Here is a 16,108-nt window from a genome sequence, read left to right on the forward strand (position 1 = left end):
TGTGCTTGGAATGTTTGTAAATTAAATAGCCTCCAGGCATAGGAAGTAGGCACTTCCAATTCATATGCAACAATTCAATGTGTGTATTAGAAGGCATAATATTTACAACACACGTAGCAGTTTGTTCCAGGGGAAGCAGGACACCAAACCTACTACCCAGAGATCTTTGACATTTAGACCATAAACTTCCTCTGTGTTTTCCCCATTACTTTCCCCAGTTCTTAAAGATACATAAAAATTGTTGTAGCTTAGTAATGATACAAACATTTGTTATAAAGCAGGTTGTTTTCCACAAGAAAAATAGGAGAGTCTCAGTCTGGGTAACCCTGGTATACCCTGAACAAGTAAAGGCTCCTATATTGTACATCCATCCACCTAATTAACATCTTATGGATAAAAGTCTTGAAAAGACCTCAACCAAAGTTTATCCCTTTAGCCTCCAGGCTAGATGTATTCTTTAGAGCAGCTTAGAACTGTCTGGTATCATTTTAAATAAGCTATCAAAATAAATTACCTTTTTCAGTGCTCTCTTCTCCTGGCCAAGCTGGTTCTAGTACAAAGCCAGCTGAGGTATCTCTGCTATAACTACAGTTTAGTTTCATCCTCAGTGTCACTTAATTAATCAATCTGCTTGTTGTATTTCTCAAACTGTATTCCACTCTGGGAAATGAATAAATCTGCTCTTCTTTCAAGACCTTTACTGCAAGAACTTAATCAAACGCTGGGCTTGCAGCCATCTCTTCTGTTCACCCCTGCTTCTGAACTCCTGCAGGATAAGGCTATTTCTGTGGAAATGAATCAAGCTGTTAAAGTTGCTCTGCTGCCAGGTGGCTCTGGTATTTCTTACTCTGAAGGTAAAGATCATTCCAACCTGTTTCTATTTGGGTAATACAGTCTCAGTAAAATGCTAGTACGAGTGTGGTGGACAGTCTTAATTATTCATTTGGCTATTAAAATACATAGCCAAAATCAAGTATTTTCAAATTCATGTCGACATGGATCCTACACCTTGATGTATGTTCAACTTTTTGTAGTTCGTAGTGTGTCTAAATTAGTATAGTTTTCAGAGGCTGCAGCTTCCCTGCCTTTCAGAGAGACAAGTGAGTGCTGTGCACTGTGACCGATACACTTTCCTTGACTTGAGTTCTTGGTATTGTAGAGTTTATGCTGAAAACAGCAGTGGAGCTGCCTAGTACAAAAGACACCAAGCTGTGCTTGAAGACCAAGCATCTCTGTCCAGGGTATTTGCTGCCAGCTGCACTGCTGTCCCGCTAGTTTCTTGCTGGCCTTTAAAGGGCTTTTAGCCAATGAGGCTATATTTAGAGTGATCTGATACTGATGAAGAAAAAAGTATTTTGCCAGATCTTGACATCAAGGATAGGAAAAGAAAACTGCTTTTTCCAAAAGAATGGAGATGCATCTCTCTCGTGAAGATGGAGAAATATCTTTCCTTTTTAAGAAGAAAAAAGAAGAAGAACTCTAGCTGTCTGCCAAAATATAATGGAAGTCAAAAGAAGGGTTAGTGTATTTGGAGATTTCGATCTCATTACGTAAAGAATTTATGCTGAAAATGACTGCAATTTTCTGGTATCTTTTAAAATGATACATAGAGTTTAAAACATTGTAGCAAACAAATATGTGCTTTTGCCAAAGGAATCAATGTGTTTTGAAAGTATTGATGTAATTTCCCTGAAATTTTTAAATGAGCAGGCAAGACAAAATGGTTTCTGGAGAATTTTGTTAATAGCAATGTTTTGGTTTCAGGGAAGTAGACTAGAACCCTGAAGATTTCACTTGACAATGCAGAAAAAACACACAGAAGTAGTGAAAATAAACATGTCAGTATTCTCTCAACTTTCATGCTGTGAAGGAATGTAACCAATAAAAAAATGCTAGCAATTGCACAATGATTGCGTTTTGAACAGATTTATACCATAGTTTATAACCAGCATATGAATTAACGATTTAATATATATTACTAAAAACTATGCTGCTTTTTCACACTGATCTGTGTACCTGCCCATTATGATTAAATTGATAATAAAATGTGATAGTTCTCTGTTCAATATGTATTCTCAATTTTTAGTGTATATCTCACCTCAGATGGTAGTCATTCCTATAGAGAAATTCAGATGATGTCTAAGGCACGCTGAATTGTGTAAGTGCTTCTCATCATTGCCCACTTCCCTGGAAGTATTTCTAAACAGCAATATCATCTTATGGAGATTGTTTTAATATTCTTTATTTTAGTGGGAGTGGAACAAGTGCTGCAGTACTGTTCATTAAACAAAGAATTAAATAGCTTCTACTGTATTTGATTTTTTGAAGTTGATTTTGTCATTTTTTTAAATATGCCCTCTATTCCACTGGGATACTAAAAATAAATGCATATTTGAAACTTGTAGCCCTTAATCCTGTTACAAAACAGTCACAGGCACTATATGAGTGAACTTTGTACTCCTAAAACTCAAGGCTTGGTGCCCTGTCTTAACTAGAAGCTCAGTGAAAATGCTACCAAAAATTGAACTGAAGTCAGATGATCCATGATTTTGTTAAGAAATCCATTTAAAAAACCCATCCCCCACTCAAACAAGTAATGGTAGACTTGTTTTATTTTCATGTGAAAATGTGTGCACTTCAGCATTTAAAAGTGCTCTGAAATATCATTTTAAAAACATGTCTTTAAAAAGACTACCTCAAATTTAAAAGCCTTTTGTTTAAATGAAGATCAAAATGTTAAGATATAAAGCAGATATTGATCCTTAAAGTATTATGATGCTTAGAAAAATAGAATGCATTTTTATCTTGTCCTTTAAAGTGGTATTTAACATCAGGCATGTGCAACACATTAAACTTTCATTTATAGAATCTAGATCTGATCTTATCTTTTTTTTTTCTTTTAATACTGTTGTACTCGTAATTCACTTTAAGTGCATAAGTTGTTCTAGTTATTCCAGGTATTGTTTAAACAGTGTGTGTGTATTGATGTTAAGTACTTTGACTCTAAGAGGAGCATTTTGTGTTGGCTGGGGAAATATTTTTTTGCTTCTAAATGTAATTTATTCTTCAAGGAAGACGTACTGGTTCCAAGTCTCATCTCACCTCCCACCTTCAGCCTGTAGTTATCAGAGTTGAAAAATCAGCTACTCTTGAAGTTAATAAATTTTAATTTATTTTGGGTTAAAGATTCAAACCTGAAGTACCTCTATAACAAATGAGAGGGCAAAGCTTGCACAGTAGCACTAATGCTTCAATAACATAATGATACTCTAAAAATATCATTTAATAGGTGGTAGTAATGTTTAAGCCTGTGATTACTGGATCCTGGGGAACATGTATTACTTCTAAGGGTTCCATAAAAAAACTACTAAGAAAAGGGTGTTACTTAACAGCTGGCTTAAGGTAGCTGCATAGACTGTGTCCCCACTAGGAGTTTCTTTCAATTCTGGAAACTGAAACAAATTGAGACCCACTTTAGTATTGCTTTTTTTGAGATGCTGTTGATTGTTGCTGTTTAAGAGCGCATTCTCTAACAGCACACTTTTAAAACCTTATTTAGTAACAAAACGTCAGGTTATTAGTCCTCTGAACTCCTCTCCTGAGCAGTCCCTATGTCAGATTCTGCCCTGCTTGTCTGTAGGAAGACGTGTTTGGTTTGTGCTCAGCTGCAAATCACTTGTGTTGTGTTGTGTCCATGCTGGTGCATGGAGAGAGGATGCTGCTTTGCAAGCGTCACGTGTGCTGCGGTATCACAACATGCTGAGGCCAAGACAGCCTTCTTTGACATGCCTGCTGTCTTTGAAACTAGTCATCAGTCTAGATTGTGATGTGGCAGAGCCACGTCAGAATAACTGCTAGATTAGCCTTGTAAGTGCATCTGAAATAACCCTAACTTTCTGCAGAGATGATTTATTCTGATTTTGAGGGAAATTATCTGCCTGGTGGAAAGTGAAGCAAAGGTTAAAGAATCTCTAGGCTGAAAAGAGAAGCTGTCTTTGGTGTTTTCAGGTGAAGAATCGCTATGTATTTAATGAACATAAAAGTAATTTTGCAATGTCTTTCCAGACCCAAATGCTTATCAGGTGGTCATAAATATATTGTCTAATTGTTCTTAACTGCCTATATTTGCAGGATTTGTATGATACTGCTAATTACTCAATCAGAAATTAACAGTGCTGTTAATATTCCCTCAGTTAGGAGGGTAAGTTATACTAGATGCTATAACATTGAGAGATAAAAAAACAAATTTTCAAGCTCAATCTAAAGCTTAAAGTTTATTAGCCCCCTACCCTCATCTACGTTTGACATTAATTACTCTTGCAAATGCCAGCACATCTGGAAATTGGGCCACGTTGCTCTTAGTTCTTACAGAAGCAAGCAGAAGCTTAGCAGACTTTAAAATTGCCAATGAAAGTCCCCAAATGAGGATGTTGTAATATTTTTCAATAAAATACCACTTTTGGGTGAGAATTGTGTTACTCTTTTTAAAGTGATGGTATGTCTTGTAGTGAAGGAGGTTTGCTGTTGAAATTAAACATTATAGCTGTCTTTTAATGGTACCTTAATGGCCTCTCTGAGGACTTACACTGAAATAATTTAGACTTCTTGTAGTTGCACTTCGTGGTAGACCTTAGCAGCACAATATAAGGTCTCCTTAATTTTTTCCTTGCTTTTTTACATATTAGAAGCCATAAGTTACCATTCTGTCAAATAAAGGAAGTATTAGATTTATTTTAATTGTATTAGGTATATCTTCTACACCAAAATATTTTCTCTGCCTCAGCAATAATAAGGAGGTAACAGATTTTTGTAAAATTCTATGTATATTGCAGAAGAGTAATAATGTGTATATTGATTTGTGGTCCAAGAGGAGAATTTCTCATTTCGCTTGTTATTTCATGTATATCTGTGACTAAGAAACTAGGTGTCATGAAGTAGATTATTACATACCCAGTGCTTATATTATTCTGTGCAAATCACCTGAAAGAAAGTGCCTGTTCAGCTTGGTTATTTTTGTGAAGACCAGGTGTTGAATGGAAATAGTTCTCTAGAAATCTATCATGCCTTCAGCTCAGCTATGGATATATCATAATAAAAGGAAAGTTTTACAATGAGTTGCTGTGTCATGAAAGCACTCAAATATAGCCGCTACTGAATAACTTTGAAACTTTTAATTGTGTTTAAATGTAAATGACCTGGCAGGCCAAGATTTTACCCTGAGCTTGTTCATGCTTTGACAATTTTATTTCAGTTCTCATCACAGAGATGTTAATTCTAGGTACACATCCTCTGTAAACAACTAATTCTAATCTTTATCTTCAGTTCGTAATGGAAGCACGGCCTATTTCTGAATAATTGTGTAATACGCTAGCATTTATTTGCTTTAGTTGAGCATTTAAGTACGTTATTAGCATTCTGATATTTCATATTGCAATGTCCGTGCATGTGTTATTTGTCATGTTTAGCAGCTTTTCAGCCTGACTTGAAATGCGTGTGTGCGCGTGCTATCCAAACAACTGAGAAGAGGGCCTTCCTCCGAGAGGGTTGGGAAATGCTGCTGGATTGTGCTTGTTTCTCCAGAAACTGCAAATGATTAAAGGGGAAAGCTATTGAAAAACACAAATTGGAAGTAATATCTTGTCCTAGCTGTCCATCTTGTCTGTCTTTCAGTAATTCCAGACATGAATAACATCCACGAAATAGGAATTCACTAGCGCCCGTGCTTTCTTTACATTTTCCATTTCTGAATCAAGGGGAAGGAAAAAAAAGTTATTTGTAGGTGAGATCAGTGTGTTGTGAGAAAAATAAAGCACATAGGGTAAAACTTCAGCTTTTGATACAATAGCTATATAATGTAAAAATTCTCTAAAAGAAATGTCTATGAAATGTTTGAGTCTTATTCAGTCTCTTACTGTTACCCCTTGTTTTAATTATTTATATCTTTCTTAAGAGTTCTGTTTGCCAGTTTTTACTTGAAAGGCTTTCATGGAAGCTACATTAATTATTTATATTGGCAAAACCCCAGCCAATTTGTATGCTTTAAAATAATATATATTTTGAGTTTTGATCGGATGCTTGTGCTACAAGTTAGCTTTTGAAGTATGGAGGCATTAGGTGTATTTCCAAGAGTAGGTGTCTAACAAACAAGCTTGGGTTAAGTGTAGAAACTTGCGTTATTAAAGCTTTGCAAAGAACATTTGCTTATTGTATATAATCAGATAGGAGCTCTTGCCATAGTGGTGTGGATATTTTGTTTTGTTTTAACAGCATTCTACTTTACTTCTCTTGTCTCTCTCTTTGCCAACTGAATATGTCAATGTTTTGTCTTAGTCTATTAGTGTTAAAATCATTTTGTAGGATGCTGGCAGCTCAAAGTACACCTTTGACAAGGTTTTTGTTTCCCTCTTAATGGTGAAACCATCCAAATAAAGCTTCACAGTTAACAATTATGGAGACTTCCTTGGGAAAAGAGGTGCTGAATTTCTGTGGGAGGGGAGAGTAAAACAAAACACAGCAACTAGCTGGAAATGTATTTCGTAGAGATACTTAGTATGTTATTGCTGCCTCCCAAAACTCCATGTAGTCCTTGCATAATACTTATTTCAGCCTTTGCTGGGTTCACCACAATTAGAGCTTGTTGACATACTTGCAAATTAGTTTTCATACCACTGATTAGTTTCTAGTAGTGCTTTTAACTTGGTTAGCAGTATGCTACTAGTTTGTCTTAAAATGCTTCTACCTGAATAAAGGCCCCTACAAAATAAGATCTGATGTACTGTGCTCTGGTTTCGTAATAGAGATTTTCCACCTCATTAGCAAATAATGTTGATTCTTTTTTATCATTCACTAGTTCAATTCTTTGGATTAGTAAGATAATACTACTTTGAGTTACATCTGCTGCAAGAAGAAAGTCAGTAGGTGCTTGCTCAAGTGACAGCGCTGATATATACTTCTTACACTGTGTCTAGTTTAGGAAAATGGATGTAACTTAAAATATGTTCCCTAGCTGTCTTTTAAACATTCCTGGAGCAAGAATTCAATGCATCTGAAAAGGTGTTAGCTTTATCTGGCTTTACAGAATCCTGATGAAAAGCTTTTGGGGCACTTGGTTTACAAGTTAACCTGTTATGCCCAAGATGTCATCAATCATAATCTATATAACAATCTGAAAACCTATTTACATCCTTCATAATTGTATGAAAATAAGTTTCTTAACACTTAGAGTTTATACACCAAGCTTGTAGTATACCTTGTATACCTTAGTTTGTAGTTTTTGCTGTACCTTAGGTGTTAGTTTTTACCGTTTATCTACATGGTTGGACCAAAAAAGTACAAAGACAGTGATCCATTTTGTAATTGTCCTTTCAACAGATTTTACCTTCTACTAAAACTATAACATTTAGCTCACTGTTTTAAGAAGACACTAAGTGAAACAACAATGAAATATTCTAAATTTTCCTGTAGTTACTGCAGGAATTTATACATATTACATTACATGCCAATTCAAGGTCATATTTTTTTCAGTCACACAGTGGCTTGGAGAGGCTCAGGCACACCTAGCAACTCTATTGCTTGGCTCTTTATTGCTTTTCAGCTATTTGTTCCTTTTTTTCCCCCGGCTTTCTTTTGCTTCAGTTCGTTGAACAAAAGAACATACCTATGCATGTGAGCCACTTCTTATCCTTACTGCTTTTGGTTGGAGGGGCACTTTTAAACTATTGCAGTCCAACCCAAAGCTGCACCTCATCCAAGTAGGGAATCTGTAGAAGCAGCAGCAGACGCCTTTTCTAATTATTCCATGGGACTATTTCTGTCCTCTGGCCCACTGATTTTCACGGAAAGTTCTGAGCCTGCTTTGAAAACTAGAAAAGACAGGATTTTCTGTAGATAGTGTGGAGCTTTCTTCTTTATTTTATTTATTAGAAATTACAGTATTTAGATATTGATGAGGTCAGGAAAACAGTGTGGCTCAGGGAGTGCCATTCTTTTGAATGAATGCTGGTTAGCAGGTATGACATGTTTACATTTCAGAAATGAGTTCAGTTCTGCAGTTAAACAAAAAGAAAAAAAATCTCTTTATCTCTATAGAAGTAAGGCTGCTGTAATTTCTTTTGTGCAGTCTAATTTGCTTGGAGGCAAGTATGTTGTAGATAATCATAGTATGACAACGGAAAAGATGTGCTCAATTCCTGGTTTATCAAGTCTTTATATGCTAGATGAGTTATAACATTACTTTGGTTACTTCCGTTGCTGTGTCTGTTTTTTCTAGGGATGAATGCCTAGTTTGGATGGTCAATAAGATGAAAGCTTTTATTCCGTGTCCATGAGCTGGCTGGCAGCCTAGCAGACCCCTGATCATTATATGGCTGCTATTTACTTGAGTGTCAAATACTTACCCTCTCCTGCTTTCTTTTGTGACTCACCCAGAGAGTTTTTATTTTCTTCAATCCAAAGTATTTTATTTTCAGCAGCTGTTTTGCTGAAAGCTTTCAGTCAGAAAATAGGATCTGAAACAGTATCATCAATAATAAATAGAATCTGTTATATTGTTCAATTACTTACGTGATTTGTGAACTTTTGATCTTAAGGGTTAGGAGGTCTCGTTCTATTACCTAAAATACTGGTTACAGTATTTTCACAGTGTTCTTAGGCTATACAGGAAGGCAAGCAACTTTTAAAGCTTTTATTTCCAAATATTGTGAGGAATGTGAAAGAGCAATTGAATTACAATATGCCTCAAAGTAAAAAGAAAATTGCTTTTGTGAAAAAATCTCTAGTATAATTTTATCACTTGGCTGTTTATACCTGCCATTTTGGCCCCGTATATTAATCCTAGCAGATAACTATGTAATCACCTTACTTTCTATAATATGAGAGGAAATGAAATGAAAGCAGTTAATGGAAAAGAAATGGAAAGGCAACGTTATAAAATAGTGAAGTACAGAAGAGTAAGAACTAGTATCAAAATGTGAACCAGCTTGACACGTTAAAGCCAATTTTAATAAAAATGGAAAAAATGCAATTAACGTGTTCATGATACCTTAATGCCAGAAAGGCATTGAAGAAAATATTTGAAAGTAACTAGATAACTTCAATGCTTTGAGTCTTGGCTCTTTATTTATTACAAATGTTGGAGAATTCATTGATGATAAAAATAGATTTAGGGGAGATAATACAGTAATATGCGTCTTTTCCCTAATAACAGGTGCATGTTTTATTGTTTTCAGGATTCTTCATAAAGGAAGGGATTGACTGATGACTGCTTATAACATAAAACATCGCTTGAATATATGGCAATAATCAGTATTTTAAGAGTAGCTAGTTAAAATGTGTACTTTTAACTTTTTAACTGAGCAAATAAAATCACACTTGACATCACAAGATAAAAGAACAACCTTATGTTTTATGAGAATTTAGTATTTAATCTAGAATAATACTGAGTATCTGTAAGATCAAAGTTTTGAAGTCAGGCAACACCTAAAACAGTTGATGTCTTCATAAAAATAGTTGAATATAAATCTGTCCTCCTTCAGAAGGGTGCATTATAGTGTCTAGTCATGTAATACTTGATACATGTTCAAATGCCTGTGAAGGAAAATACGTATCTCAGACTGTGTATTCCTTACTGAACTGCTCCTCCTGTCCAAGTAATTTATTATGTACTACTTCTGTAAGCCTTTATTCCATGTAGATTTAGGAGTTTATTTTATAAGCCTTTATTTTAAAGGTGTTTATTATTAGATATGCTTAAATTTAGTGGCCTTTGGTATTTAAAATACAACTTTCTAAATAGTTCTAGGACACTTAATGTCTTAAAACCACTTTCAGTCTTTCAGGCTTATTGTTCAATCCTGGTTTGAGCCAGCATATGCAGCGTATGGAAAAAGTGAAAAAAGCGAGACTAGAAAAATATCGTTTTCACAGAAGTTATTCTTGAAGCACTTGACTATCTCAGTTGAAATAAAAACCCTAAAATGCCTTTCATCCTGTGGAATCTGTTAATCTGGCAACTGAGTGTTTGGCAGAGAGAAGCAAACTCACATGCAAAGGAATCATCCTCCTTTCCTTAATGACAGCAACTGCCTATACAGAGTGAGCACCAGCTACTGGGTAGACATTAATCTGAAGTTTTGGAGTATGTTGTAACTCTCTCTCTAGCGACTTTTCCCCCTTATTATGATGAAGTAGCATCAATGCCATACCAGAGGAATGGGAAGGTACTTAAGAGACTCTCTAAGAAAATGAAGACTTGATAGTGGCTTTGTGATGAACCTTTGATGGGATTTGAAGCATCTTTCCTTGGTAACAAAGTACAGTAGATTCTCCATTTGTGGATGTAACACGGTTAGCATCTCTGTCACTTCTAGAGACAGAACAGTGTTTTTAACTTGAGATAGACACATTCTTTTACAGCTGAGCATTCATAGCTCCCACCTTTTCGTAATTTATTTGTAAAGAAGATGCACACTTGTCCTTTAATCACCTTGTTTTGAGTTCTGCACACTCATTTCTGCACACCCATGCAATGACTCACCTCTATATGACTTTCTGTGGGCTTGGCTGCATCTCTTAAGTCACTGCTGAACTGTAAATATCAAATACCATTTCTAGCAAATAGCAACTACACCTTCCTTTTTCCTGTGGAAGATGAGTATTGAAAGTTAAAACTCTGAAATTGTTCAGGGGATGCATTGCACAGTATCCTCATTGCAGCAGGGCACACACTAATGTATCAAAATTACAATAAGCTAAATTCAGCAAATGTGAGACTTGAAGGAAAATCTTAGGCGGGTCATATGGAACTGTACCTCAGATTGAATGCACCTGGGTGAAGCTTGTGGAGCAGTGCCACTACATAGCAGGACAGAGTGTGCCGTCCTCTTCTGCTGCCTTGTTTTACTTCTGTGTCCATTGAGCTGTGAAGCCACAGAAGAGGTGATGTCTCTCAGCCTCATTTAAAAGTGTGGTTTTGGGCTCTGGTGAAAATGCGTTGGACAATCTTGATGGAGGTCTGTCCTAACTTTCTGTCTGAACTGACTGCTTGTATTGGGCACAAACAGTGGGATTTGGTTGCAGGGACTGCAGGGTTCCCCTGTGTGGGAGGAAGCCATGGGCTGCCCTGTGCTGCTCCAGCTGGTTTCAGCTCATTCTGAAATGGACGAAAAAAACTCATGGTGGGACAGACCTTCTGAGGAGCGTATAGTGCCTCTGTTCATGTGTACTGAAGAAAACAAGCAGCTGCTGAGGGCAGAGGACATAAGGACATACAGGAGGAAACAAGAGAGTGTGTGTAAAGACACACAGAAGGTGATGTGAGGTAGGAGAAGGAGGTAGGTGAGGAGATGTTAATCTCCAGAGAAGTAGCATAGAAGTGTTAAGAAGCCAAGAGCAGGGGACAAAGAGTGAGATACATGGAGAGGCAACAAGAAACCTCTAGGCTCTGACCCCAGCTTCCTGCAATTGTCACGGTCTTGACAAGGGCATGTGGAAGAGACTGAGCATAACGCCTGGTGAAAACGAGGAAAGATGGGGTAGGAGTAGTAGTAAGTGCTGGACTGAAGTGGCGTCTGGGGAAGGAAATTGGTCAACCAAGTGCTTGTTTAACTCTTAGTCTTTTTTCCTTGATACCTGAATCTGTATTTAAAAGTATATGGTGATTACCAATAAAATAAATTAATTTCCTCAGTCAAGACTGCCTTGCCCATGTGGCTCTGATTCCAGAAGGCATTACAACACTGCCATTACCTGATTTGCTAATGGAAAGCACAATGGTGGAAAGAAATGTGGTATTTGGTAACTCGTCCCTTGTGCATGGTCAGTGGTCTCACCTGCAAGAGCTAGTGATTTCTTCCCTTTCACATAATGGAGAGAAATGTGCAGCTTTAGGGGTGTGCCTTTTCCATTTATACAGCTTTTTTTTTTAATCAAGCAGGAAGTCAGAAGTGCTGTTGAACTTGCTTTATTTCATCCGTCTTGTGAAAATTGAGTTTTCATACTTAATCACTAAAACATGACAGAAAACTATCTGAAGCATGTACCACCTGTTTTTTCCTTTCATCTTGATTCATTCATTAGCTTCCTCATGTTAAAAGCCCTCCAAGACACAATTAACCCTTTTTCAATACTGTGAAGCTTGAAATGATCATTAAAACTCATTAAAGCAGAGAAACTTACTTTCAAAAGCAGTTTAATATTAAAATGTTCCTGATTTCTTTTCTTGTGTATAGGGTAAAATACTTATGATGTAGCCATCATGGTTGCAGTCTTAACTGACTATTTCAGTAATTAATGATAATTGGTTGCTTTGCACTGCAGAACTGTGCTCCATGCTAGAAGATACTTTGATGAAACAATTTTCTATAATTGAATGTTTTCTTATGAGTACTGACTATATAATGATATTGTCAGCAAGTCCTTTTTGTCCAGTAAGAAGAAAATATAATTGAAGATAAAAAGTCATTAACAAAACTCATGCTTTTTTCTCCCCTTTACATTCTTCTATACTGTGAACTATTGCCACAAGAAAGCAAACATCTACTTATATTTTCTAATGACTGAGTTGTTTTTAACATCCTTTAAACTGCACAGACATGCAGTCAGTTTTATTTTCGTGCTAACTTCAGTGCTCTACTGTCAACATACATGAAAGTTGAATCTGACCTCACTTGAAAAAAAATTAAGGTTTTTTTATGCTGTTAATTTCCTAGTCTGTTCCCAGCATTACATAAACAATCTTAGAACTGAGAAACTGATTAGAATAGAAAAAAAAATCAGAATAACCTTCTAAGCTGAAAGGCAGTGTTGCTTCATCCTGCAAGTTTTTGCAGGATGAAAATGACTAACTGCAAAGAGAAGTACCATGAAGTAAAATGGTGACTTTAAAGCAATAAACTGCGTTTGAGTTACTGAAACTGCAATAAAACTACCATGAAGCACTGTCAAAGTGTTGATTTATTTGCACTACTGATATTACAAGTAATAAAATGTGGGTTTACTGGTATGGTTATAGCATTTGTTATTGGTTTTATTAGACAACTCAACAGGTATTATGTTCTATTGTACAATCATAAGATATTTTATAATCTAGCTTTTACTGAAGCAGAATAGTCATTGGGAGAATAGTTTTGATATTTAGCCTTCTCTCACTGAAGTAAGCATGCTGTAGGAATCTCCATGTAGCTGCACAATGATATTCTTACCTGAATCCTCAGTGAAGTTAGGGTAAAATTACAGACTGAATGAGAGGTACCATAGTAGTCTATCTATAGGCAGATGTGAAAGCTGTAATCTGCTAGGATTCCTCTTACTTGGTGGAAGGGAAGATATCATAGGGACAAAAATTTGGAAGAAAAACAATTTAAAGGGAAAATGTATTTAGATACATCCTTGCACAGAGTTAGGACAAGTATAAGATGAATTGCCATTGAAAGCAATGTAGACATTTCAAGAAATAATACAAGTCATAAAAATGTATTACTGATATGTGCGCTGTTAATAAAATGCCCTAATTCTAATCAACCATGCAATTATTTTAAACACACATTTACAGCTTAGGAGATATGACTTTGGAATGCAAAGCTTTCTCAGCCATGATGATTTGCCGTAGCTACTTGTCAGTACATTAAAAAAATATCATTATTTTTATAAGTTGTCCTTATCCTTCTTTTTAAGGTATGGGATGCTGTAGATACAGGCTGCTGTTTAAAAACATACTGCTGTCACTCCAGTGCTGTTCGAGCTGCCCAGTGGTCATCTTGTGGAAAAAGGATCCTCAGTGGGGGCTTTGATTCCATGCTGCATTTAACAGATGTGGAAACAGGTAAAGGTCATGTAAAAGTATATCTAGCCATATCTTTATTGACTGCTGCTAACTTTGGATCTTGTTAACCTTATTCTTTCTTCTAAAAGATGGATAAAATCTATAGAATAAAGGTAGAATACTTGAAATTTGTCCTCAGTGCTAAAAAATGTCAGCAATTACTGACAATTGGAGATGTTTAAGAAAACTGTAATATCTTTAACTTAATGATAACATTTAATTTGTGTTGTCAGATACTGCACAAATTAATAGAATGAAATGTGTATTTTTTATGCTCTGTAATGATTATTCATTAAAGTGTTTGAAGACCCTCTTAGGGCTGATTTCAGTAACATTTATACATATAGTTAATTTAAATATAGGCTTGCACCTCATTCTCAGTTGGTTTGGTTTTAAGTTTGTGCTCAAAGTTAATTAGGTGATTTGTTTTGTTCTGAATAGGATCATTACTAGGAGTATATAAACTTAAATTCTGAGACTGAACGTGTTTTGCTTTGATGCAGTTGTAAATTTGATTTGGAATTTGATTGTTGTGACCTTAACAACTACTTTCCTGGATGCTTTCTCTCCCCCTGTCTTCTTCACAAACTGAAGTGCTTCTATCAGCTATATTTCTTCTCTCCTTTATGCTTGTTATCAGCATTCATACAGCAGCGTTCACGGGGGCTGTATATAATGATTAGGCCTAAATAGTACCTTCTCAACTGAAGAGATGCAATTTTATTTTTTCCACTTAATTTATTTTTAAACGTTTAACTCCTGCAAAGGTGGATTTTTTTTGGTAAGACTACAAAAGAAATCATTACAAAAATTACAAACAATTCTTGTCTAGGAGGGTTTTCTCCTGCATGCAAATAAGGAGTACATTGTACGTGAATATCTGGAGAGCAGAAGTCCTATTCAAATGAACTGGGAAAGTGGCCAAGGAAATTTGTGAATATTGTTCACAGGAAAAGAAGATTCTTTTCTGTGCTCTAAGAATTTATTTTTCTCAACATTTGTCATACCAGAAGTATATAAATTCAATGATGACTGGAAGGCAACTGTTGTAGTTTGGAATGTAAAACATGTGACACAGTTACAGAATACCAAAGTTTCAAGAATATTTAGGTTTAGTAATGGGGAAGAGTAGAAGTAGTACATGAGGTTAATATAGCAAGTCATTACTTATGTCAGAGTTCTTGTCTTCTTTTTATTTTCAGCCTCATTGCAGCAACCTTTTCATTTCCAGTCTCATACATAACTGAATCTTACTAATCCAAGGAGATCTAATTTTTGACTGTAGTGCTTACAATTCTAAACAGTATGGCTACTGGCGCTAATGGGATTTATAGCAATAGAATAGTTTTTATGTACCCGAGTAATTCAAAGGGACTAATATGGGGAAAATCTCGTTTTATAAAATCATAGACCAAAGTCCAAAGATATGTAATTTTAATTGTATACTTTAATTTCTAACATCTCTTTGAGTTAACTGTACAGTAATAGGCTGGTAATCTGAATTAAGCTGATTGTAGTGGTTTATTTGAAAGAAGGCATTTCTAGTGTTTTAAGCAGTGACAATAGTAACAAATTATATTTAGCAGGTTACAAAACAAATAAGCTTATAAGTGGTTCTTTCCTTACTGACTTGTGAGATATGTAGTGTTTCTAAGTACTTAAATAAACTGTATGTGTAAAAGCAAAACGAATTATAAAATCATTGAAAATACCAGATATTCATTATTGCTTTGTTTCAAGGATGCAAGGTTCCTTGCAGCTCCCGTGAACTGCAGTTGTAATGTGGATGTTGGGACCTGACTTTTAGTGATACAAATGTTATTCGGAAAAGTATGGTATGGATGACTGGAATTTTATTCTGATTTCCTACACATGCAGGCCAGTTTATGTTTTCCTTCCCTGCTGTAAAGTTACTCTTTTTTCATACATTTCAGTCAGTTCTTTTCAGAGAAAGAGGGCAAGCAGTTTGCCTCTGGAATCCAAATCAATTTGATATAAAAAGCCTCATTTCCATTTGAAAAACACTAACGCAGCTATAAGATTGTGATTTACATTAGTTCACTGAATCATTCATTCCTCCTCACTCTTCATCATTTCTGAGATGACTTTCTTCTTTGATTAACTTAAGATAGCTGTTAGAGCTGTTCCTTCACAGAGGACTTTAGGTACTTTTTTGGACTTCAGTCTTAATTACTTTTCATTGCTAGACTGAACTAACTACTAGTGTGTTTAAATACAATAAATGCATGGCAGTCCTATTTTATAAATAATAATGCTGTCTTCAGGGCT

At 35.7% G+C, this 16,108-nt stretch overlaps 1 protein-coding gene across 1 annotated transcript in view; it reads left to right on the forward strand.

Moving 5' to 3' along the window:
• Positions 1–16,108, forward strand: part of WDR25 (WD repeat domain 25) — a 71,203-nt gene that overhangs the window by 25,084 nt on the left and 30,011 nt on the right. The window contains exon 3 of the mRNA XM_009559151.2: positions 13,672–13,819. Coding sequence (XP_009557446.2) covers positions 13,672–13,819 — 148 coding nt within the window. The remainder of the gene's footprint in view (positions 1–13,671; positions 13,820–16,108) is intronic.

Source organism: Cuculus canorus, chromosome 5, assembly GCF_017976375.1.
Source record: "Cuculus canorus isolate bCucCan1 chromosome 5, bCucCan1.pri, whole genome shotgun sequence".
Lineage (NCBI taxonomy): Eukaryota > Metazoa > Chordata > Aves > Cuculiformes > Cuculidae > Cuculus > Cuculus canorus.